The sequence below is a fragment of the Ictalurus punctatus genome, chromosome 7 (assembly GCF_001660625.3).
Source record: "Ictalurus punctatus breed USDA103 chromosome 7, Coco_2.0, whole genome shotgun sequence".
Lineage (NCBI taxonomy): Eukaryota > Metazoa > Chordata > Actinopteri > Siluriformes > Ictaluridae > Ictalurus > Ictalurus punctatus.
Window position 1 is genome coordinate 27,694,267 of NC_030422.2, and position 24,043 is coordinate 27,718,309.

The window sequence follows — 24,043 nt, forward strand, 5'->3', positions numbered from 1 at the left end:
TGGTTCCCATTGAAAATGCATGTATCCACTGGTTCTCATTGGACAATGTATGTATCCATTGGTTCTCATTGGACAATGTATGTGGTGGGCAGGTATGGCTTGGGGGAGGGTAAAAGGTGATACATTTACAGCATTTCTCAGACAGTCGTATCCACTTCATAGATAAGTGAAATTGTGCTACATTTGTACAATTATATAACTGAGTTGAGGGTTAACAGCCTTGTTCAAGGTTCCAGGAGGAGCAGCATGGTGTTACTGGGATTTCACAACCTTCTGCGCAGTAGTCCAGTGCTTTAACCTCTGAGCTACCACTGCCCATACACTTGGGGATGCGATAGGTGTATAACAAATGTTGCCTATTAAGACTGTATTCGAAGACAGGAAGGCATTAAAGCTGCCATCATAACAAAAAGTGCCGTCTTCTGGCTGATATTTGAAGGTAACATACATAGCTTACAGTACATATTCCATAATCCTATGCATCAGCAAGCCTGTACAAAAATGGAGGAAGAGCAGTTTGTGGACAAATAGGTTATTACTTTTATTTAGACTTAAAAATAAATCAAGAAAATTTTAAAAATTATTATTGGTGTAGTCACACAATATTCGGTTTGCTTTCCCCAAAAATATTTTATTCTGTCTTGCCTAATGGACTTTAGGGTTAACGATTGTTGGCGTATTTTAGTAACCTGACAATGTGGTTGTGTTCCATTTCCGTAGATATGTAAGCACCATCTTAACTGACTTTTAAATCAGCAAGGCATCAAATGCAGCTGCTTTCCATGTGTATATATACTGTTCATTTAATATCTGAACTAAATTGCAAAAAAAATTGGTTTCACATTTAAATAAATAAGCCACGAACACCGAATTCACTGACAAACACGTCACATATCACGTCTTCCCACATTCATGCCCGGTTGCAGGAAATCTCGCTGTTGTACAACTTACACTTCATTTTCCTGTCACTATGTCTCTCAAACCTGACACGCACAGCTCAACACCACATTCCAACCCGTCGCATTCGGCACACATTTCTTAAGACGGGTTCTCTCAGGCTTTGCTGAAGGCTTCGACAAATTAACAAGCACGGAGCTAACGTACAGGCCACGCTAGTCCTGAATGAGAGGCTTTCGGCCTTTTGTGACGATTCCGTCCAACTACGCAGCTTCTCTTTCAGAATTCGAAAAGAGAATTTTATTTATTTATTTTTTTTATTTATTTTTTTTGCAGCTGACATGTCCAAGCTTTGAATTCCTAACATGAACAGAATTTGCCCTCTCCCACACACGTACACCTACATGCCTGCACAGTAACGAGCTGTTAGAGGCCAAGGCGAAATCAGAAGGGGGAGAGAGGGGGGACGGCCGTATCAACACCGAGCTGTGAATCATCAACATAACTGTAGCAGATGCAGAGCATTTCAGATATTTCCATTCGGATGAAAGTTTTTTTTTTGTTTTTTTTTTAAATTTTATTTATTTATTTATTTATTTTTACATGTTTAACATTTTGGACATGCAAATCCATGTGTGTCTGACTAATGAGGCCTATCTTTATATAAGAATGTTCTAAAAGCATATGGCAATGTAATGACACCATAGAAGCAGGTGTTGCTTCTTTATTCTACATTTTCAACTAAATTATAGTGAGCTTGGTTTGGATGTGATTCTGACATTTTACAAGTGCGCTGAGCTACAAAATCAGTTCAGACATCAAAAAAATAAATAAATAAATAAAAAGGTTAAATACAACATGCTTAAGGATTCTTTGGCTTGTCCCTCTGGAGGAAATCCTAACCAAGGCTTCCATTTTTCCAAGTAGAACCTGCATAGGAAGCTATTAACACTATCCAAAGAACGAACATTTATGATATATATTTAATACCAGTGCATTAAAAAAAATCCTACTTATGTTAACTGATAGCTGTTGAAGTATAAATGTTTCCTTATGAATAAACAGTATAGTAATGCGAAACATCAGTATAACTGTAGTAGATTTTGCAGAATTTCCACTTGGATCATAGAGTTTTTTTTCTTTTTTTTTAATCATGTTTAATGTTTAAGACATGGAATGCCATGCTAACGTCTGATTAATGAGGCCTATCTTCAGACTCACCGGCTGTCATGACTGTCAAAGATTGCGCTTTTGGTCATTTCACAGGCTCGACACAAACAATAACACTCTTTAGTGCTGCTTAGTGCTGAGGCTTTTTATTTATTTCGGCTGACTGTGAAACACTTACTCAGACATGCAAAAAATGACTCAGATCTCCACCTTCGGCACAATCACAGAAAAGAAAGTCAGCTCTTTTACTCAAATCCAGCTCAAGACTTCACAGAAAATGAATGATCTCATAACCAGGCATTTGCTCTTAATAACTCAGTGTTATTGGAGCAGTGTTTATTGGGCTATGCTACGCATACATTCAGGAATAACGGTTCCATCTAGCAGCTCTGATGGACTGTTAAAGGTTGCCAGAATGCTCTTATAACTCTAGAACACATAACCGAGACTTTTATAAAAGCTCAGTCCAACAGGAATCAGTTTGATGATTCTGATGAAATTTTTATTGAATCGTCTTTCTTTTTCACTATGGATAATATCCCAGGAACACATCCTGGATGAGATGGCAGTCTATTGCAAGGCACAAGGCACATGCACATTCACACCAAGGGGCAATTTACTGCAGTAAAGCTACCTATTGGCATGTTTTTGGAAGGTGGGAGGAAAACGGAGAACTAGGAGGAAACACACATGGACAAAGAACTGCACACAAACAGTAACCCGAGATCAGGGTTGAACCAGGTACCAACACTACTCTCTGCACCACCATGCAGTCCCATATATGTACACTGTTCCTGACATAAACTCGAAGAAAGTGGTGCCCTTCAAGAGTTCTTTTGGGAAGCTTCCTCATGGAAAATTAAGATTAGTTCTGATGTTTGATCTCCTTTGTATATCATGGTATTTATTTGAAAAAAAATGAACTTGAACAATTTCTTAGTCTATAGGCTATGAGTAAAGGCAGGGGTGGATGTTAGAAAACGTTTCATAGACATGTTTACATATAAAATTGAACGCAAATTAAATCTGTCGATTGCTTTTGGGCGTCGTCTAGGTTTTCCAGGTTCCTCCAACCTCCAAAAATCATGCCAGTAGGTGGATTTACTCTAAATTGGGACTATGTGTAGATGAGTGCCCTGTGATCGACGGGTCTAATCCAGTGTGTATTCTAGTAGAGTGTAATCCAAGGCGTATTTACAATTCACTCCCAGTGTTCCTGGGATAGAGTCAGGATCCTCCGCCAACCTGACCAGGATAAAGTGCTTACTGAAGATGAATGAAAGAACAATCCGTATGGCATTCGGTGGGCCGAGGATGAAAATTCAATGCGATTCACTTCGGTACTCGAACAATGCTAGAACTTTACTTGTGATATTTCCAACAGAGAAGCATTATTTCAGCTCAGTAGCTTTTTAAAAATTTCTATAGTAGAAAATGTCCAGATTTCATCATGTGAAGGGTTTCCCCATGCTGCCACACATATTATTCTATAAATGCCACGTGACTGCCTAATTTAATGCAAATGCCAGAGGATCAGCGTGGCAGAAATGTCTGTGCAGACTTTACCCGCACTTCAGCCCTTCACTGACATACCGTCAAGCGCCATATAGTCTAAATTCGACCTTGCCAGAAATCCCAGCACACTTTTTAGTACACCGAGGCATTCTTGACTTATTTAAGCAGCATTTGCCGTTTTTAGCACTTTACACTCTCAAACAGGACTAATATAAAGAAGGAGAATGGCTTCAGCTGCCCAGGGGGGAAACAATAATCTCCGACAGGGGGCCACTTATGCAAATGCAAGTGCTGCCAATAAAAGACTATTATACAGAAATGAATATTACGGTATATTAAATATAAACACACGTTCCCTTCAGACTTCTGCGCAAAAGAATATCAAATTAGCTCGGTGCGTCTCTGCAGATTTGCTAGTGGCGATTCATTAATTCCAGATGAAATGACAGCCGCAAGCTGTGGTCCACTGGCCTTGTTTCTAGTCCCGGCGGACCGGAGTGACACATGTGTAGTTTTCTTTTAAGTCTGACTTACTTTTTTTCTGTGTCGAAGGAGGCCGAACGTGTGATGACTGAAAGTGTGTCAGCTGCATACAGGGGGGAAACTGGGTTACATTGCAAAAAGGTGGGACTGTACTAGTAAGGGGCAAGTGTGATATAACAGATTAGAGCTCTAAAATTAGGGGGGAAGTGGGAACCTTTAGCACCCGACTCTGAACTATTTTCACATTTTAACCGATAACAGAAGACTGCCAGTAATATACAGTAAAGCTTTGGCGTGTCAGATAATGTACGGAGACTCGGAGGTGACATGGTGGATGATTTTTAATAAGGCATGGCCATGAATTCTTATATTGAGGCCACAAGTTAATATATTGAGGCCAGGACTTAATATGCTGTGGGAAGCTCATACTTAATACATGGCCTCCAGATTATTATTTAGTGGAAATGGGAGAAAAAGTGTATTTGCTTTGAGAATTCGCTCGATATAGAGAGTGCTATATCCATTTCACAACACCAGTGACACCAGTATGTGTTTATGCATCATTCCAAGATTGAAGTAAAGTGTAATATTATCATCAATCATCTCCATGCTTAGGTTCCTGTGGCCATAACGCTCTAATTCTACTCGTTTTTATGTCTCATTCAGTTACAAATACAATAATTGCCACAAGATAGCAATTATAATAGATCTTGAGAAACATAATACATTATCTCACGGCTTTATTTTATTCATTTATGCCCACACCTTATTAAAAAATATCTCTCAGCAGTCTTATAGTAATGCTCTATTTGTTGAAGTAATTTACTTTTATGTTAAGCTGGCCGTTTTGGAGTAGAGTTTTACATTTTCATTCTGTTATGACAAAAACAGTTAGGATGAAACCTACAAACCATGTTTTTGGTTAACATGATGATTATTTTTACAATAAGGTGTAGACACAAATTAATACATTGTGTCCATTAGTTAATATTTCAAGGCCACAAACTTAAACTGAAGTTACACATTATTTTCCATAGCAACAAGATTCCAAAGTTTGGGAATGAATTGTGTAACATACGCCATAATAGCTGACAAAAACAAACAAACATCAATGTTAGCAGTTGATTATGGTTTGGGTTGATATCATAAGTGACACCAGTTGATTGGGGTTTGGGCTGACATCATAACAAATGCCACTAGTTGATTGGGGTTTGGGTTGATATCGTAACAAATGCCACCAGTTGATTGGGGTTTGGGTTGACATCGTAACAAATGCCACCAGTTGATTGGGGTTTGGGTTGACATCGTAACAAATGCCACCAGTTGATTGGGGTTTGGGTTGACATCGTAACAAATGCCACCAGTTGATTGGGGTTTGGGTTGATATCGTAACAAATGCCACTAGTTGATTGGGGTTTGGGTTGATATCGTAACAAATGCCACTAGTTGATTGGGGTTTGGGTTGATATCGTAACAAATGCCACCAGTAGATTGGGGTTTGGGCTGACATCATAAGAAATGCCACCAGTTGATTGGGGTTTGGGTTGATATCGTAACAAATGCCACCAGTTGATTGGGGTTTGGGTTGATATCGTAACAAATGCCACTAGTTGATTGGGGTTTGGGTTGATATCGTAACAAATGCCACCAGTAGATTGGGGTTTGGGCTGACATCATAAGAAATGCCACCAGTTGATTGGGGTTTGGATTGACGTCATAACAAATGCCACCAGTTTTTTGGTGTTTGGGTTGATATCATAACAAATGCCACCAGTTGATTGGGGTTTGGGTTTATATCGTAACAAATGCCACCAGTAGATTGGGGTTTGGGCTGACATCATAAGAAATGCCACCAGTTGATTGGGGTTTGGGTTGATATCGTAACAAATGTCACCAGTTGATTGGGGTTTGGGTTGATATCGTAACAGATGCCACCAGTTGATTGGGGTTTGGGTTGATATCGTAACAGATGCCACCAGTTGATGGGGGGTTGGTTTGATATCATAACAAACTGGTTAGATAACCAGCCATTTGTGCTTACAAAGAATTACAAGACTTAGAGCAGTGTTCATGTGGTTACATGACACATACATGAGCCCTTCATGACAAGTGACATCAACTTACATAAGCAGTTATAGAAACTTATTCTAAAAGATGCCAGCTGTAATACTGCGTTTGTCATAACATCATAACAGCATGAGTCATGAGGTCATAAGGTTAGCTATCTTTTCCGTACATCACAATGTCATTATGACTAACTTTGAAACTAAGTGCACACTATGGTCATGATTTCATGTCAAACAACAAAAACCAAGCTCAGAGAAAATTCACATAAATCTGCTATAATAGTGTCCTGACATTGTCATAGTTTTTTTTTCTTCAATAAATTAGATCATTATGGATGGGTTAGATTCATTACTTGCAAGTCAAACTGCTTATTTAGTCTCTTTCAAGCCTGACACAAAAAAAAAAAAACAAAAACAACAACAAAAATAACGTTACCACAGTGAAAAACGATGTAACATGTGCCACTTCTACCTCAACACCTTTAAACTAGAGTGTGGGAGCAGAGCAGCTTCTGAAGCCAACATCTTGGCTGAATTTCACTTCATCTCGTCTGCTGACTGGCTGACGTCATGAGACCTTTGCCAAAATTCTGTTTGGAAGGATGAAGCTTCTCATTCTCATCAGCACTGGAAAGCTCTGAAAGCCTCAATAAGGATGATTTCAGGACTATGTCACACAAAGAAATGGGTCATTAAAATGAAAATGTGTCTTCCATAAATTAAATGGAGATCAAATTCTCCTGCATATATGGATATGTGCAAATAAATGTCAAAACTGCTGTCACTTCAACTGTGGATCAGGGAATGTAAACAACATCAGGCTATCCATCCTGTCCTTGTCCTTATAGAAATAAACCAATATGAAACACTAATTACATAAATCACTGCTTAAATACACTTACAAATGACAATTCCTTGTATATTCGCATAAGCTGTTATATATTGTGACAGCTATACATGAAAGAAAGCAGCAATTTATACAACTTAACTCAACTTGGTCACTACTTCATGAAAAGGAGGTTAAAAAGTGGACTGTAAATGGAATAGAAAGCTCCCATAATCTTCGCTGTGAGCAGTTAACTATAGAAATCTTCCATTCATATTCAATATGCAAATGACTCAAATGCCTCAATCTAAGTTTAGAAAGTTTAACTTAAGTCCATGGAAACAACTTTAAGAACAACTTTCTAACCTGGAATCACTGCAGTGTTTGGAATGCTGCAAAACCTACGCATAATGACGCCCCCGCTACGAAGCTCGGCACCAGCTGACAGTGTTACTCACTGCCACTTTCTAACTGATAAGCGGAAAATGGCCTTAAGGGAAGGACCGCACGGAGAAACTCGCGAATAATAAAACTCAGGAAGATCGGAAGATGTAAAACTTCCAGTGCACGACAGTAATTAAAAACACGTCCACTGACTGGAAGCACATTTTGACATACACAAGTAGAACCTTTCTGTCCTTTTGGTAAATAGTGAGTTAGCACTATTAAGTTCTCACCTACCATGAGAAGAAAAAAACAACCTACCACCAGTTGACAGGTATTATACCAATACTTTGGTTGGATATCATGAAAAACTGGATAGATAACCAGGTATTTGTGTTTAGAAAGTATTATGACACTTTACCTTAGGGAAATGTCCATGTGGCTACATGACGCTTACTGTACATAATGCCTTAATGACATAAACTATATAAATTCAGCAATTTCTGTATTGCAACAACTTTATACTTATGTATTGCAACATAAGAATACATAACAATACATACATAACAATACAATAACAATAACATAAATAACAATAACATCAAATCAATGGAAAATCAATGGAACACTGGTCACTCAAAAGATGTAAATAGTATTTCAATAACATACATAACATAACATACTTAACAAAACATACATAACAATACTTATGTATTGCAACAACTTTACATAAGAGAAAGGAAGGCGAGAATCTATGGAGCATTTTATATAAAAGTATAACTCCTTGACGTAAATATGGCTCAAATAACCTGTAGTGGCTCGTGACCATATAATTTGGTGTGGCAAACAACATGAAGTCAAGACGCTACCACACACGACTTTTCTATTAGATAGGGTTGCTATCTAGTGAAATTTTAGAGTATTTACATAATACATAATATGCAGTTGTGAGTTATCCAGCATACAATCTTGAGCAGTTTTAGATGTGTATTTGTTTGACTCTATACGATACTGCGGGAAAGTGTCCAAAATGTCCACCCAACTACATCTAAATGAGAAAAGGGAGACATACTGTATCTTTTTCGCAGCATTTGCACGGAAAACAAGGTGACGGTGGCATGTATGCATTTCTAATGTACAGTTTCCCGTTCTTTGTAATATGTCTTACCATACAATTGGTTCTGTCCACCAAAGACGTGCTGCTTGCACTTACACTGTGCCTTTGATTGTGCAAATGTATTAGATTTCATTCTGCTGATTTGCTATAAATCTAGATCTTAGTATCGGCATCATACTTTTAAACTAGCTCAATCTGGCAACCCAGTCATTAGCTGTCCTGTCCTCTCTACCGAAAAATGTTCACAGAACGAGCATGGGGCGACATGATTTCTGCACCAATAGAGCTCTATTGCAGTTCCAATTTTTGACCACTAGGAGTAATAACTCTATGGAGCTAAACGGGCGAACTTCTTGAAAGGTGAGGAAATCAATGGAACACTGGTCACTCAAAAGATGTAAATAGTATTTCAGAGGACTTTAAATGTATGGAGTTGTAAATGGGGACTTGATGAAGATGAACACTTGTTGACTGGCTGATGTATATGGTGGGGCTGTGCTCTACCTCCTCCTGTGGACCACTGCAAAGGAGGTCCTGTTTTTTGGTGTTGAAGTGATAAAAAGCTTTTCCATAATCAGCAAAGTGTCCTCCAGTGGGGGCCACATTTTCACAACTAGACCGACATGCACAGGTAGCACCTTGATCAGAACCCTTGATTAGACCAAAATAAAGAACTGACGAGATTATCCAAGAATCATTTTGGTAAGGATCCAGTCTTACTCAGAGCTCCGGCAGCTTGTTCTGTCGCATAGCTACCAGCAAATCAGTCTGATGATGATGCCGCTTTTATATAAGCCTGATCGAAAAAGAAGGGAGGGTTGTGATGTCGGTGTGAAAGTGCGCAGTCTAAATGCTTGCATATATCAGCAGAGAACGAAGCTCTGTACAAGCAAGGGGAACATGAGCATGAACATGGGCTTGGTATGAACTTTTTCAATACTAATCAGCGATTGCTGGTTGTGATATTGGAAAATATAAGATCTATCACTAGACAGTGAATGAGGGTTTAACAACGCAGTGGATCGACAGGGGCGGAGCTTAGCTCCGATAGCACATTTTTACAAGCCGCTCCGGATAATAACTTTAAACAAGGGAGATTCACTTACCCGCTTAGTACAACAATAAAATCCATGACGTTCCAGCCATTTCTCAGGTATGAGCCCTTGTGGAAAACAAACCCAAGCGCTAGCAGCTTGATTCCGGCTTCAAAACAGAAGATCCCAATAAAATAGGGCTCTGTCTTCTCCTGTTGGAGTGTGGACACACAGAAAAAAAGTGAATGAGTCCACAAACAAGTCATTCACGAAAGTTCACATGATTTAATTGACTTCTTTCTATTCAACCTCAATTCTCCAGAAAGTGCTCGCAGATGATTTGGCTAAGAGACAGGATTTTTTTTGTCTTTTTGTATAACAGAGCAGTGTCTAGATGGTAGACGAGCTTGTGTCATCCTTTATGTTTTATTTCAATGTCTTTATTGAATCTGAAAAGGTGAGGAAACGAGTACTGCGTCGTTACCATGGTTAAGCGAAGAGAAGGGCTACAGGGATGAGTGAGAGGTGAGATAAAAACATGCAGCACTTTGTTTCCTGTTACTGCACAACCCCCAAAAAATACCAAAATAAATAAATAAATAAATCAGCATTTGCTATTAATATGACATTTGTTGACGAGTGCTACGTGCATCGATTTGCGGTATCCGCCCATGAATCATACACACGCTGAGTGCAAGGGTTGTGGGCGTTGCAGATATGACGTGTGATTGTATATTAAGTGAACACGTCCTCCACTCTCGCTTTGTGGAGGGATCATCATGATCATTGCACAACTCTTATCTCACCTGGAGATTCAGTCTAAAAAGCTCTTTAGTGTAGAAACACGGATCTGATCACACGCCATCAAATGACTCAGTACTGTTTAACAACACTTATGCTTTTTTTTTTTTTTTTTTAACCGCAGTATTAATATACTATACAGAAAATTCCCCCGTGTTCAAGCAGTGCTTACTGTGTCTGTGTAAGTCCAGGAGTTATAGTTGTTCAAAACAAAACAAATACAAGAACTCACCAGTCTTTTGGCCATGGGTGTCTTGTCCTCACCGGGAAGATGCTGCTCCAGAGCCAGAACGACACAGTTGGCGATGATGGTAGCCAAGATCATGTACTCAAACGGAGTAACGGTAAGGTTAAGGTGTATATAAAACTCTCATAAGATGTAGGACAATCATTAAATGAAAAATAAACAACGTGCATACGAATCTTATCACACTGTAGATGTGATCTTCAATGGTGTCCCAGATAATGAAATTATGAATGGACTTTTTTAAGTTGAAAATGTGTTCATCGACATGTTAACAGTTTCCTACATTACCCACAATGCCATTTGACTACCTGCTGATAGCGCTACCAGTAACATTTAACCCTCGCTTCATCTCTACCTTAAAAAAAAAAGAGAGCGATGCGGCGGCGCTTTAGTCCTTTAGTCTGTCCGGCTCTCTCACGTCTCACAACTTTCATACTAATACCACCAACACCATCACCTCCATCATCTTGTCGTTCGGTAATCGCTGAGCTGAGTCGAATCTCTAACTGCTGTAATTCTACGCAACCACACTGCATAACTGCACTGCATTCTGGGACTTCACTCATTTCTTTTAATGCTGAGTTTCTCATTAATACGATGTTGAAAAGCTCTTGCTCACTTGTTTTCACGAGCTAACGCTGAAAAATGACTTATGTTATCCCTTATGCTTAAGATCACTTCCTGTGATGTCAGTGAGGCACACAAGAAGTAACCTCTCATAGGAATAATGAAAATACAGCACCAACCATGAAATTAGTGCCATCACATCACAACACGAATATTTGATTACAAACGCTTTTATTATGTTTTCGGGTGGAGTTTGACTTTAAACATCCATATAATTGAGATACACCTGATTCACCCATCAAAAAAACTGAACAGGAAAGCTAAATTCGGGGGAAATCTGCTGCTAATCTGCAAGTCTCATAATCATTTCCATTAGCTAGCCATTCACTAAAATTGCATGTGCATCGCAGTGGTAAATTACAGTGCCATCCATACTAATAGCTTTGACTCTAAATTATGTTCAATGTGCCTTGTGATGAGTGTTTTGAAAACCATTTGCACAGTGGTTATTCTGTGTAGGCGGCTGTACTGAGAAAAAAGAAGAAGAAAAAAAAAAAAAAAACCCACCCAAAACCTCACATTCACACCGTATGCTGTGGTTAAAAGCCTCTTTGTAACATGCACAAGAACACGGAGAATGAAGTCTATAGTAAATTACAATTCTTCACCGTACAATTCATTCTAAATTACAATCTATGGTAAATTATACTTCAGAGTTTCGAATGTTCTCTGTGCAGTGTCTGCGTAGGCTTCCTCTGGGTTCTCTGGTTTCCAGACACCTCCCGAAAACACCCTTACACTAAATTATATAGGTGTGAATGAGTGTGTGAATGCACGCTCATCTGGGATGTATTCCCACCTCGTGTCCAGTGTTTCCGGGAAAGACTGACCGACATATAGTGGTTACTGAAGATGAATGAATGAATGAATGAATGAAGATTCCTAAATTTAATTAAAAAAAAAAAAAAGACAACTACCCAAATGTGAACATGTGCCACAGGACGCTAAACAGTCCCTTTCATCTGTTATTAATTTCTCGGCACCATCATAAACGGTGTCATTAAGCCACAATGGACGGCGTGATGAAGCTGTGGGATTCTCAGTGATTCACGCTGAACAGACAACGTCCACGCAACAACGAGCTGCTATAAATAGTCTCGGTCGTCGAGAACTTCCCACATTCGCTTAATCTCCGATCGGCTTCATGCAAAACACCTTGAGGGAGGTTAGAGACAAGGACCTCATTAAAACACCCCAGGTGAACGCAGACGCTTCGGCTTTTCAGTGTTTTCCTCGGTCAGACGTATGAAAAAGGACAGGAGAGACAGACAGATGAAACAATAGGGAGTGACACACGGCAGACAGACGAGCCACGGCGCTGTCGCGGTTTCAGCAGAGCAGAAACACAGATCCTTAGAAAAAAGCACCGAGATACTGTCACTCCAAACAGAAAAACATCCAACCCAAAACAATTATCCACAGAAGCCGTTCAGGTTCAGACGTAGATTCTTCTTACGTTCTTCGCCCTCGTAACTACACGGCTTTCCTATTAGTCTCACTCTAGTTACCGAATCATTCCTAGTAAATACTGAATAATATGACTAAGGATAATTCAATAACGAACGGCAGCAGAGTGTGACGAAGCACGTTTACTGAACCCAACCAAAGTGGATTATTTTCCAATACCAGCATGTCCCAAAGTGTCCTTTTAAAATATATCTCCTGCATATATGTCTCTTAGACACTTATAATAGCTTAAAGAAGCATCTTTACCTCTGGCGGTACACAGAAAACCTCTGTATATATGCGTATAAAGCTTTTATACAGGAAATAAATGCCCCTTCGCCTGTAGTGTCCTCCAACACGAGACTATACCTGTTACAGGTAGACTGTCAACAACCTGTCAGGTGTCTGTCATAACCAACCTGTCGACTGATTCTCAGCATGCCAACAACTGATTTTTATTTGTTGGCGTTTAGTAGAAAATCTACATCTTTCACCCAGGGTCATCAAATGACGAACCAGAGTCCGGATGTGGACGTAGCAACGTGTTCAAAACCAAGCACTTGGGGAAAATGACTGCACCAGAGCCGACTCTGGTTTTCTTAATACGATCCTGGCTCTTTGTAGCATTTCCTCTAATGATTACACAATAACATGAATTTATGTCAACGATTTATCTGAGAGTAGCTCATCGGACCAGAGACAAGCTTTTTTTTTTGTTGTTTTTTTTGACATTTTGATGAAAATGAACTAAACAGCATATTGATAAGAGGACTGCTGGCATGGTTTGTAAAAGAAAGAAATAAATTTTAAAAAGAGGCAAAACCAAAATGTTCGAAGGTGATTGGATAGGGACATGTTTGTTTCCTTTCCCTTCATCACTCTAAAAACAACAACAACAATAAAAAAAAAATAGGTCTCATCTGTTTAGTCTCTGACACTAGTCCAAAATGGTAATACGAAGGTCCAGTGCAAAGCAAAACTTAACCACTTTAAATGGTCTTATACTGTATATAACCAGGAATACTACATGAATCGTTAAGTATTGTAAGGTAACTGTTGTCATCATCCAGATCCTTTCCAAGCAAGGAAATGTAAGTAACTGGAACATTTTTACAAATACCTCATTTGGATGACATTTTTATCCGAAGCTGAGGGTTACGGGCCATCGGGATAGGCAGTTGGTGGTGCTGGGATTTGAACTTATAACCTTCTGATCAGAACACCAATGCTTTAAACACTGCTCTACCATTGCTCTTCATTGTAGTTGAATACCCTTGATGTAGACTACTAACTTATCCCTAGTATCAGACTTTCAAATCCAGTCACTGTTAATGAACATTTTGGTCATGTTTTGGTTGCGTATCTATAGTGGACTATCCTAATAAGGTGTCACCAGTAATTCCGTTTTGAACCCAGGTACACATAAAAAAATAAAATAAAACCCAGACCAATATTCCTGGCTAATTGTTTTGCAAGTATGTAAAACTGAATTGGAATTGTTTGTTTTTTAATTTACGCACCCCTTATTGGCCCAATCAGGAGTCTCCTAAACAGAGAAGGAGGTACCCCACAATTAGCTCTTAGTTTACTGATCAAGAGTGAAATAAATGTATCGATCATATGTTAAACACTAATGGTTCCGTTAATCCTTACCCAGTATGGCAATCCTGACTGGGAGTTTGAGTTTAGTGCAGATATTAACAATGGATTTCATGCATTAATCTGAATTTGGCTTGGAAATTTGCTCCAGCTTTAAGACTGATGCACAAACAACTGGGACTCGGTGATGAGGCCTTCATTTCCCATGCCAAAATAATATGCAAATCAGGTATATTTTACGTTATTATATCATTCTTAGTGCGAGTAACTTTTTCAGATACAATCCCACTAATTAAAATACTGATGTTTTTAACGCAATCTCACTGAGGAGTGTAACTGGGGAAACGAATCAGAAATGCGGTGTTGTATCCGGGATGTTTTCCCCAGCAAGGCTCTGGATCCACCTCAGCCTTGACCAGGATAAAGTACTTTCTGAAGATGATTTTTAATCTAGGATGAGTATAATCAGCTTCTTTTACATTTCCAATATCAGAAAGCTACGTTTAGAATATGTTTATTACTATTATTATTATTATTATTATCTGGTGTTCCAGGGATGTCAGGCGAGATTGACCTTCTTTAGAGATTTATCTATTATCTTCAAGAAGTCAGAGGGGCAACTCATGAGCTTCGCTAAGCAAGAATGAGTTTACACATGGCGCAGTGTGGCTTTGAGCTGACTGAAAAATGATCATTTTCATTCCAAGCTCCACAACCACAACGCAGCACAACCAATCTTATATTCACGGTTACAGTTAAAGTTCATTATGTTCCTCAAGGTACAGGCGATTTAAAATGTATCACCAATGCTCCAATCGCAGTCCTAAAGGTCCAGTTATGTACCTTAAATATGTACATTATCGTCAAAGACCTCTCACTAAACGTCTACAAGATGTACCCTTGATAGTACGATCCCAGTGACAAACATTTTTACACCTAAATGTACATTTTAATGCCTGTTTTCTGCTATTGAAAGAATACACCGAGATTATCTTGCCGACTTGGTGGTGGACACAAGACAAGAGCCAGTGTTTTCATGTTTCTAGCCTTATCCCGGAACATTTCGCCACTCCCCTACTCTGACACACATGACTGAACTCTCCAAACCTTTCATGAGACCAACCGAGTGTGTGTTATGGCAGGGAAAACACTCGACTGCACTTTCTGGCTTATTGATGCAAGTGTGCTGTCCATGGTGCTGACGTCAATCATCATCCACCACATGAAGAAGAAAAAAAGAAGAAGGAAAAACCTTATTTTCCCCATTTGCAAAACAATAGGTTCCCCTCAGTGCTCAAAGATATTAATAAACGCCAACAATGCAGAGTTAGACACAACACAACAGACCTGTTCTGAACATATTAAATATGAAGTGCACTCAGTGGCCACTAGATACACCCACCTTGTAGCTAAAACCCCTTATTGACCCTGTAAATGGTAAACCTACCAAATAGGTCACTTTATAGGTGTACAATTACTGACTGTTGCTATGCACAGAATGTCAGTCATTCTCAAACAGGTCCATCAATGGAAATGTACATCCATTGACTACATATTATTTAAGCAACACTATTATTAAGCCAGATATATTCCATCCATTTCCCATACCACTTATCCTATACAGGGTCTTGGGGGAGGCTGGAGCCTATCCCAGGGAGCTTGTGGCACAAGATTTGGGACCCATTGCATGGGCTAACCCATCACAGGGCACAATCGCACACACATATACAATTTGGAAATGCCAATCAGACAATAAACGATGTCTCTGGACTGGGGGAGGGAGCCAGAGTATCCAGAAGAAGCCCCTGAGGTGGGATTTGAATCCCCAACCCTGGATGTGCGAGGCAAGCGTGCTAACCACTAAGCCACCGTGCCCCTCCCCCAGATACATTTGTACCACCTAAATGATATTTTGTCCGCGGTGTCCTGTGGTGGTCTCTTTCCACTGATCCAATAGACTGTACAGAGCAACATATGGCACGCAGACAGTAATTGGAATGAAATGACTTACAAAATAAAGAGCCAATGAGTGTAGGTGTAGCTAATAGACTCGCCATTTAGGCTCGACTTTCAGAAATAAACGTACCAAACTGTATTTTGCCTTGTTGTCTGGGGTTGGGGTGGCACCTTTAGTAGGACTCTTTTACATGGGAAGGTGCATGTGGTGTACCTTGAGTCCAGTTCAATTATTTTAAAGGTGTAAGGATACAAACTAAAGGTACTTGATGGTACCACCAAGGAAAAGTACAGTTTGGTACCTGTATCTGTAGCCTATTATTTCCTAAGGATGTTGATCTGAATGTGGGTCAGAGTTTAGTCACACACACACACACACACACACACACACACACACACACACACACACACACCTGAGTGAAGGTGTAAAAGGTAAGGATATGGCCATTCTATGATCCTCCGTGCGTACTTCCTCACCGGGTTATTCTCGGCGAAGATGAACAGCGACCTGTTTGCCGTGAAACAGTTCCGGCTGCCCGGAGGTGGAGGTTTCGCGCGCCGCGCTTTGATGCTCTTTGGTGCCTCATTACCGGGACCATCTGCGCGCGCGCCCGTGCCTGCGCCCGTTTCCGTCCCCGAGCCTGCGCCCGAGCCCGTCCCGTTCGGCGCGTGCTGTCCGGAGCGGACCATGCCGACCGGACGTGAAGCCAGCAAGTGCAAGGAACGAGCGCGATGCCGCTCTCACTCCATGCCAAGCGCATCCACTTCTGAAAAGCGAGGTCAGATCGGTGCTCCGCTCCTGCTGTTTACATTCCAGGAACTTTTCTCGCAAAAAAAGTTGGTGGCTATGCATCAGATGTCGGGCGGCGCGTGAGGTGCAGGTGCATCTCCCCTTTCCCGTCGGCTCGAGCCGGCTAATTAAAAACCCTGGTGTCTGTCGGTGCGCGCGAGAATTTCCCAACCAGCAAAAACAGCTCAATTAAAAGAAAAAAAAAAAAAAGAAAAGAAAAGATATCTCGTCATGCGTGCATGCAACACACTGGAGAGAAACAAATTTCCGTTTCCAATTGCATTGCACGAGACATCATTTCGTCTTCCGCCCGTAGTTTTCCGTCATGCAAAACAGTCGAAAGGTGGCGGAAAATCCTGCACGTTGGTCTCACACTTCGGGGCGCGACAAGCAGCAGCAGCATCAGCATAGAAAGACTCAGAAAGACTCCAGGAAGGCAAGGCAAGGCTGGAACGGTGGTGGAACAGTTGCCATCCTCCACCCACCCCCTCCCCTCCGGATCCACTACCGTCTCCCACGTACTTTTTAGAGGAGCAGTTTATCTCTTTTCGCCCTCCAGGCAGATCGGGCCGCGGGAAAATCGGTTACCATGGCGATCTGTGTTACACTCATCCTTCCACTCAGTGCTGTAGTGAATGTGCGGGCATGCATCATGCTCTTTACATGTATAAGAATTGGCGTGGAGAAGAAAGCACTCGTGTTTTCATGCATGCAGGTCCCTGTAAACAAACAAACAAACAAAAAAACAAGAGAGAGAGAGCTCAGAGAGAATGGAAAAACTCTTTTTATTTTAAATTCATCACATCTCTGATTAGACAGAAAATGGTGTGACGCAAACTGGTGGTTCTTACAGCAACCATGGCGTCTCCTTCTGATAACTACTTCTCAGTGTTTTGACCAGAAATGCAAGAAGAAGAAGAAGAAGAAGAAGAAGAAGAAGAAGAAGAAGAAAACCCCAGTTTTGCGTATCAGTGGATGTTGTGCTTGTCTTTGTGTGAATATATCTTTCCTTTCTTGTATTTCCACCTATGAATATAAACTCTGAAAACGTGACTTTTCATTAAATGAAGATGCCTGTATGGTTGAAATAAAATGACCCAGAGTATCCGGTGGTACTGGAGAACAATGTGTGCTTCTTTATTAAAAGATGTGTGTTTTACAATCGAGCGTGCAGTTTTATTTGTCGAGCACTTAGAAACAATGGACGTTGTCACAAAGCAGAAATCTCAGGGTAGAGTCAGAGACGGTGACGGTGGCGAGGGAAAAAAAAACCACCTTGAGTTGACAAGAGAGTTGACGAGGGACAGCGGTTAAGACTCTGGACTTCTGGTCATGAGTTCAAATCCCAGCACCACCAAGATACCACTGCTGGGCCCTTGAGCAAGGCCCTTAACCCTCAACTGCTCAGTTGTCTAAATGAGATATATGTAAGTCGCTCTGGATAAGAGTGCCAAATGCCATTAATGTAATGTGAATGAGAGAGCAACCTTGAGACTCAAAAGGTGACTACATCCTCTTCTGGGAGACACCCGATAATGTGATTATAAATATTTACTCGTCTTCATCTCTATATTATAAAGTGACCGTACTACGGGACTTTAAAGGAGGTTCGATATGAGCAGATTGTGAATAAGAGTCCTGGGATGAGCACAGGACAGCGGCTCGTAGGTACATGCTTACAGTATCCACTGAAGGACATACAAATTGAGTAGGGGTTTCGTATGTTAGAATAGCAGCAAGACCTCAGGTGATGTTATTTGAGTCACTGAGTACGTTTACATGGACAAAAATAATCTGATATGAACCCGATTAAGACGATACTCTTGATTAAGAAACTAGCATGTAGACAGTGATTATCGATGACCTTAATCTGATTAAAGTCACACTCGAAGTAAACACAAACGGAATTGAGACGTGTGGAGTATTTCCTGTTTCAGTCGCATTATCGACGTGCGTTACAGACACGTACACACCTTAATCACACTGTTAACGTCGTGTGGGAGTTTACACCGCATTCTGCGACAGGACACGTACACACACGGCAGCGCTCGAACGTTCGACGGCAAACAAGAGAGCACGGCTGCGTCCCAAACCGCGTACTTGCCTACTATATATACACGGAAAACATGTATCTCGACTACCTAATAGTAGGTACGTACGCGGTTTGGGACGCAGCCCACGGCTTCAAGCAGTCGTCTATCTGCACGTACAGCACGACAAATAATTAACCGCACTGGAAGCTTTCGTAAAATTACAAATAAAAACACCCAAAACTGTATACGGTCCCGTAACGAAGGCGAGCTGTATGTCGATACGTGAAATTCTGGAGGGAACGTCGGACGGCATGGAGCGGTGACGTAATGACGTGCTGTTAATCGCTCTATGTTCTAAAACATGCAAAACGGGAACATGAAAGGAGTATTCTAAAAGCGACTCATGTAAACACCTTAATCGGAATATTGTCTTATTCAGAATAAGGTCAATAATTAGATTACTGCTGTCCAGGTAAACGTAGTCACTGACTCATAGTCAACACGTTTTGTCTTACTTTTCCAGCTTTTTTTAATGCCTGATGTTAGATGCCTCATCTAAGAATAGGAAATAATGAATGTACGTGTACGATTACAATAGCATCCAGAGCATTATGCTGGAAGGCTTCCCAACTTGCTACATATTCAAATATCTGCATCTATTTTACATGGGGCCTCCCACAATCCACCAAAGTGAACAACCAGGGCTATGTTTTTAACGAGATGCAGGCATGCGTTGCCGTAATTGTCCACCGTTTCAGTGGGATGCGTTTTTGAGCTCTCGGAATAATAACGTGTCAAAAATGTTTAAACACATGAAAAGGAGATAGAGAGACGAAACAAAGACATGTGACACATGGCAGCCTGATGTGCAACAGCGCTGTCACAGTTTCAATACCATGGAAACACAGATTGCAAAAGATTAAACTCGAAGGTTGTAATTCTCCTACACAGTCAGGCTAAATGTAATTTTTCTGCCACTAATTCATCTCTGTAGATAAATCTAGTTTGTTTATTCAATATTATCGAAGCGGGGAGTGATGGTGGGTTCTCGGATGTGTTTTCCGAACCACATTCGTAATTCATTCATTTCCATTTGTTTCCTATTCCATTCATAACCACTGATTAAATAGAAACTTTGAAAACACATGTTCATCGTTTAAAAATAAATAAATAAATAAATGAAAAAGAGTTCCCGAAAACATTTGGGTGAACGTTTCTGGAAATATTTACAGTTCTGTCCGTGGAGATACGTACACGTATCTCAATGAATTAAACACACGCTTCCTCACACAATGTATTGTTACATATCAGCACAAAGACATTTTTTAAATCACATCACACAGTTGCATTTCACTCCCAGGCTCCAACTGTGCTTATGAATCATCCTCATTTTTGTGTCATTGAAGGAAAAAAAAAAAGACAAATACATCTTGGTGAAATGTTTGGCCAGGCTATAGCTATTTGGCATGAGTGAACTCAAAAGCAGCCAAAAGGAATGAAAGGGCCACCTACATACCTGGGATAAAGCTGGGATAATGCAGGCAGAATTACACATTAGCAAAAAAAAAAAAAAGAAGAAGAACATAAATAAAAACAAACAAAAAAAATCATTAGAATAAGCATGTGTACAATTACAAGCACTTCGTTTAATAACCCCCGTTTATAAGACCCTGTCCAAAAATGAAATAAAACCAAATAACGATATCATCGGACATAGAGTGGTTGGACAGGAGAGTTGTCCTTCAGGCTTCCACTCTCAATGTTTTGGTCGACTGTGCGGTTAAGGCTCTGGGTTACTGATCGGAAGGTTGGGGGTTCAAGCCCCAGCACTGCCAAGCTGCCACTGTTGGGCCCCTTAAGCAAGGCCCTTAACCCTCTCTGCTCCAAGGGCGCCATATCATGGCTGACCCTGTGCTCTGACCCCAGCTTCCTGATATGCTGGGGTATGCGAAGAAAACAATTTCACTGTGCTCTACTGTATATGTGACCAATAAAGACTCATTATCATTACTGGATCAGACAACATGATTAAGCCGTTACTGTTCAAACAGTAACTTTTACCTACCAACTGGTGATACCCCTCATAGGTGTAGTTCGACAGCTGATTTTGGGCTCTGTTCTGGATTTCCTTCCAAAATGGGATCTGTAAATAAAGATAGGGGATTCATTCCCGCTCAAAGACCTTCACCAGAACAATACACACAGCTCATCGAATTAGATATGAATGAGCTACACAGAAAAGCTCAGTGGTTCAACCTTTAAAGGTCCCTCTGGGGGGAAACCTTAAAAGGTTCGATGTAGATCTTTATAATGGAGGATGTCCTTCTGGGTGATGAGTGAAACTGTGTATGCAGAATGACTACAAATTCTGCTGTAGTCTGAAACTCGGGCTCTATGTAGAACCTTATAACAAACCTGAGCATGTGCAAATGTGATTGGCTGGATGGGCTTGCAGTCTGGATGCCTGGCTCTGTGGCAAATAAAATTGGTGGATCTTTGTGTCACTGTCAAGAATTTTCAGACAGAACATTACAAGAACCCTAAACCCTAATGTGAGGACATTAGCAAATATTATAGGTACATTGTATGGCCAAAAGTATGTGGACACCTCACCAATCACACCCATATGTACATTTTGAACATCCCATTCCAGATTCAGTCCCGCTTTGCTGTTGTAATAAACAACGAATCTTCTGGGAAGGCTTTCCACTAGATTTTAGAGTGGGGCTGTGGGGATTTTTGCCCACTTAACCATAAGAGCATCAGTGAGGCCAGGCACCGATGTTGGATGAGAAGATCTAGGGTGCAGTCAGCATTCCAATTCATCCCAAAAGGGTTCAACGAGTTTGATGTTAGTACTTCGTGCAAGCCACTCAAGTTCTTCCTCACCAACCTTGGCACATCATGACTTAATGTTCCCCACTTTGTGCCCAGGGGCATTGTCATCCTGGAACAGATTTGGGCTAGACCTCTTAGTTCCACTGAAGGCAATTATCTGCTTCCCCCTTTGTGGCAATAGTTTTGGGAGGCAACATATGGGCGTGAAGGTCAGGTTGAGGCTGGCCAAGACAGCAACACCCCATCGGAGGTGGGACGACCTGATACTGTGACGAAAGTAAAAGTTGAATTTTGGACTCAGGGCTGTCAAGAATCTTCAGACACAACATTACAAGAAACCTAAAGCATGTAAAGTGGGGCCATTAGAATATATCATATATATGACTAAAACCTGAGTTTTAGCTCCTGGGTGGGTTCTTCAGTAGGCAGTGAGGCAGTGAACAGAGATGTGACTGAAACTAAAGCTGGCTGACAAACGAACACTAATTCTGTGACAAAAGAAAAAGTTGAATTTGGTTCTCAGGGCTGTCAAGAATATTAAAATGGAGCACTACAAGAAACCCAACCTAAGGCATGTAAAGTGGGACTACAACAAATATCATACTTATCTCTAGAACTGGCCTTTGAACTCCTGCATGGGTTCTTGAGAAGACACAGTTTCACTCAGCTATGTTGAAAAAGCCACTGGCAACAAGAAAGAAACCAAGGGGACTCAAAGGCTGGTGACAAGAAGGACAGACTGAGCATGCTTCTCAAGGGGTCCAGGCACACGGATGGCTGGAATAATGGACTGAGGGGCCAACTCACCTGTCAATCCACTGGTCTATGCTTTATCAGACTAGTGGAGTATGTATGCTTGTGATCATCCCTCTGGGTGGTGGATCAAACTGCGCATGCAGAAAGCCCACAAATCCTGCTATAGTCTGAAACTCTCTAGGTTTAGGTATCCACCCACACACACACAAGCTCATCCCTTGATCTCTAAGAGTCTGATAAAAAGCTCAGCTCTTTCAGGAAGAGTTGTTGCTCAAAATACACTAAGCACTGGAAAATATATCCTTTAGTTGACCAGAAGCTTGATGATATACCGTGAAAAATAGCAAGTATTGAAGGTTTTGGTTTGAGGAGGCTGCTGAGGCTGGAGAACAGTGAGTGTTGTGGATGTAATAGAGGATATGAGCTGTTCAATCTTCTGGTCAAGGACACACTGTGGCTGAACAGACTTTCTACATCCATTAGAGTTTGGAAACAGATTTTAGTGGTTTTATAGCCCTTTGTTTTGTTTTTTTTTTACTTTTCAAAACTCTGTTTCTCTCAAGGTTTCTTCCTTATATCAATGTGAGGATTGTTCCTTGACACTGTTGGTCCTGGCCTGGTCATTAGAGACCAAGATCTGAACCCAGATTTCTATAACATTTACAACCCCAATTCCAAAAAAGTTGGGACGCTGTGTAAAATGTAAATAAAAACAGAATGCAATGATTTGCAAATCTCATAAACCCGTATGTTATACGTAATAGAACATAGAAAACACATTAAATGTTTAAACTGAGGAAACGTACCGTTTTAAGGAAAAAAAGAAGGTCATTTTAAATTTGATGGCCGCAACACGTCTCAGAAAAGTAAAGTTGGGCAACAAAAGGCTAGAAAAGTAAATGTTAGTGAAAAGAAACAGCTGGAGGAATATTTTGAAAATAATTAGGTTAATTGGCAACAGGTCAGTAACATGATTGGGTATAAAAAGAGTATCTTAAAGAGACAGTCTCTCAGAAGTAAAGATGGGATGGAATCAGGATGGAAGCGTATGTTGTTCTAAAACCTGTATATACCTTTCAGCATTGGCAGTGCATTTCCAGAGGCACTGATGCACCCCATACCATCAGAGATGCTTTTGAACTGAGCGCTGATAAAAAGCCGGATGGTCCCTCTCCTCTTTAGTCCTCTTTAGTTTAGAGGACGCGGAGTCCTCTAAACTTTTTGGTTTCCAAAAAGCATTTCAAATTTCGATTCGTCTGACCACAGAACAGTTTTCCACTTTGCCTCAGTCCATTTTAAATGAGCTTTGGCCCGGAGAAGACGGTTGCGTTTCTGGATCATGTTCACATATGGCTTCTTCTTTGCATGATAGAGCTTTAACCAGTGTTTGTGGATGGCACGGTGAACTATGTTCACAGACAATGAGGTGTTTCTGAGCCCATGCAGTGATTTCCATTA

At 40.7% G+C, this 24,043-nt stretch overlaps 1 protein-coding gene across 1 annotated transcript in view; it reads right to left on the reverse strand.

The window, feature by feature from the left end:
• Nucleotides 1-17,393, reverse strand: part of cacna1eb (calcium channel, voltage-dependent, R type, alpha 1E subunit b) — a 78,887-nt gene extending 61,494 nt beyond the window's left edge. The window contains exons 1-3 of the mRNA XM_017471318.3: nucleotides 16,611-17,393; nucleotides 10,526-10,631; nucleotides 9,565-9,704 (exon numbers count right to left, since the gene is read on the reverse strand). Coding sequence (XP_017326807.2) covers nucleotides 9,565-9,704; nucleotides 10,526-10,631; nucleotides 16,611-16,858 — 494 coding nt within the window. The 5' untranslated portion in view covers nucleotides 16,859-17,393. The remainder of the gene's footprint in view (nucleotides 1-9,564; nucleotides 9,705-10,525; nucleotides 10,632-16,610) is intronic.
• Between the last annotated feature and the right edge of the window lie 6,650 nt (nucleotides 17,394-24,043).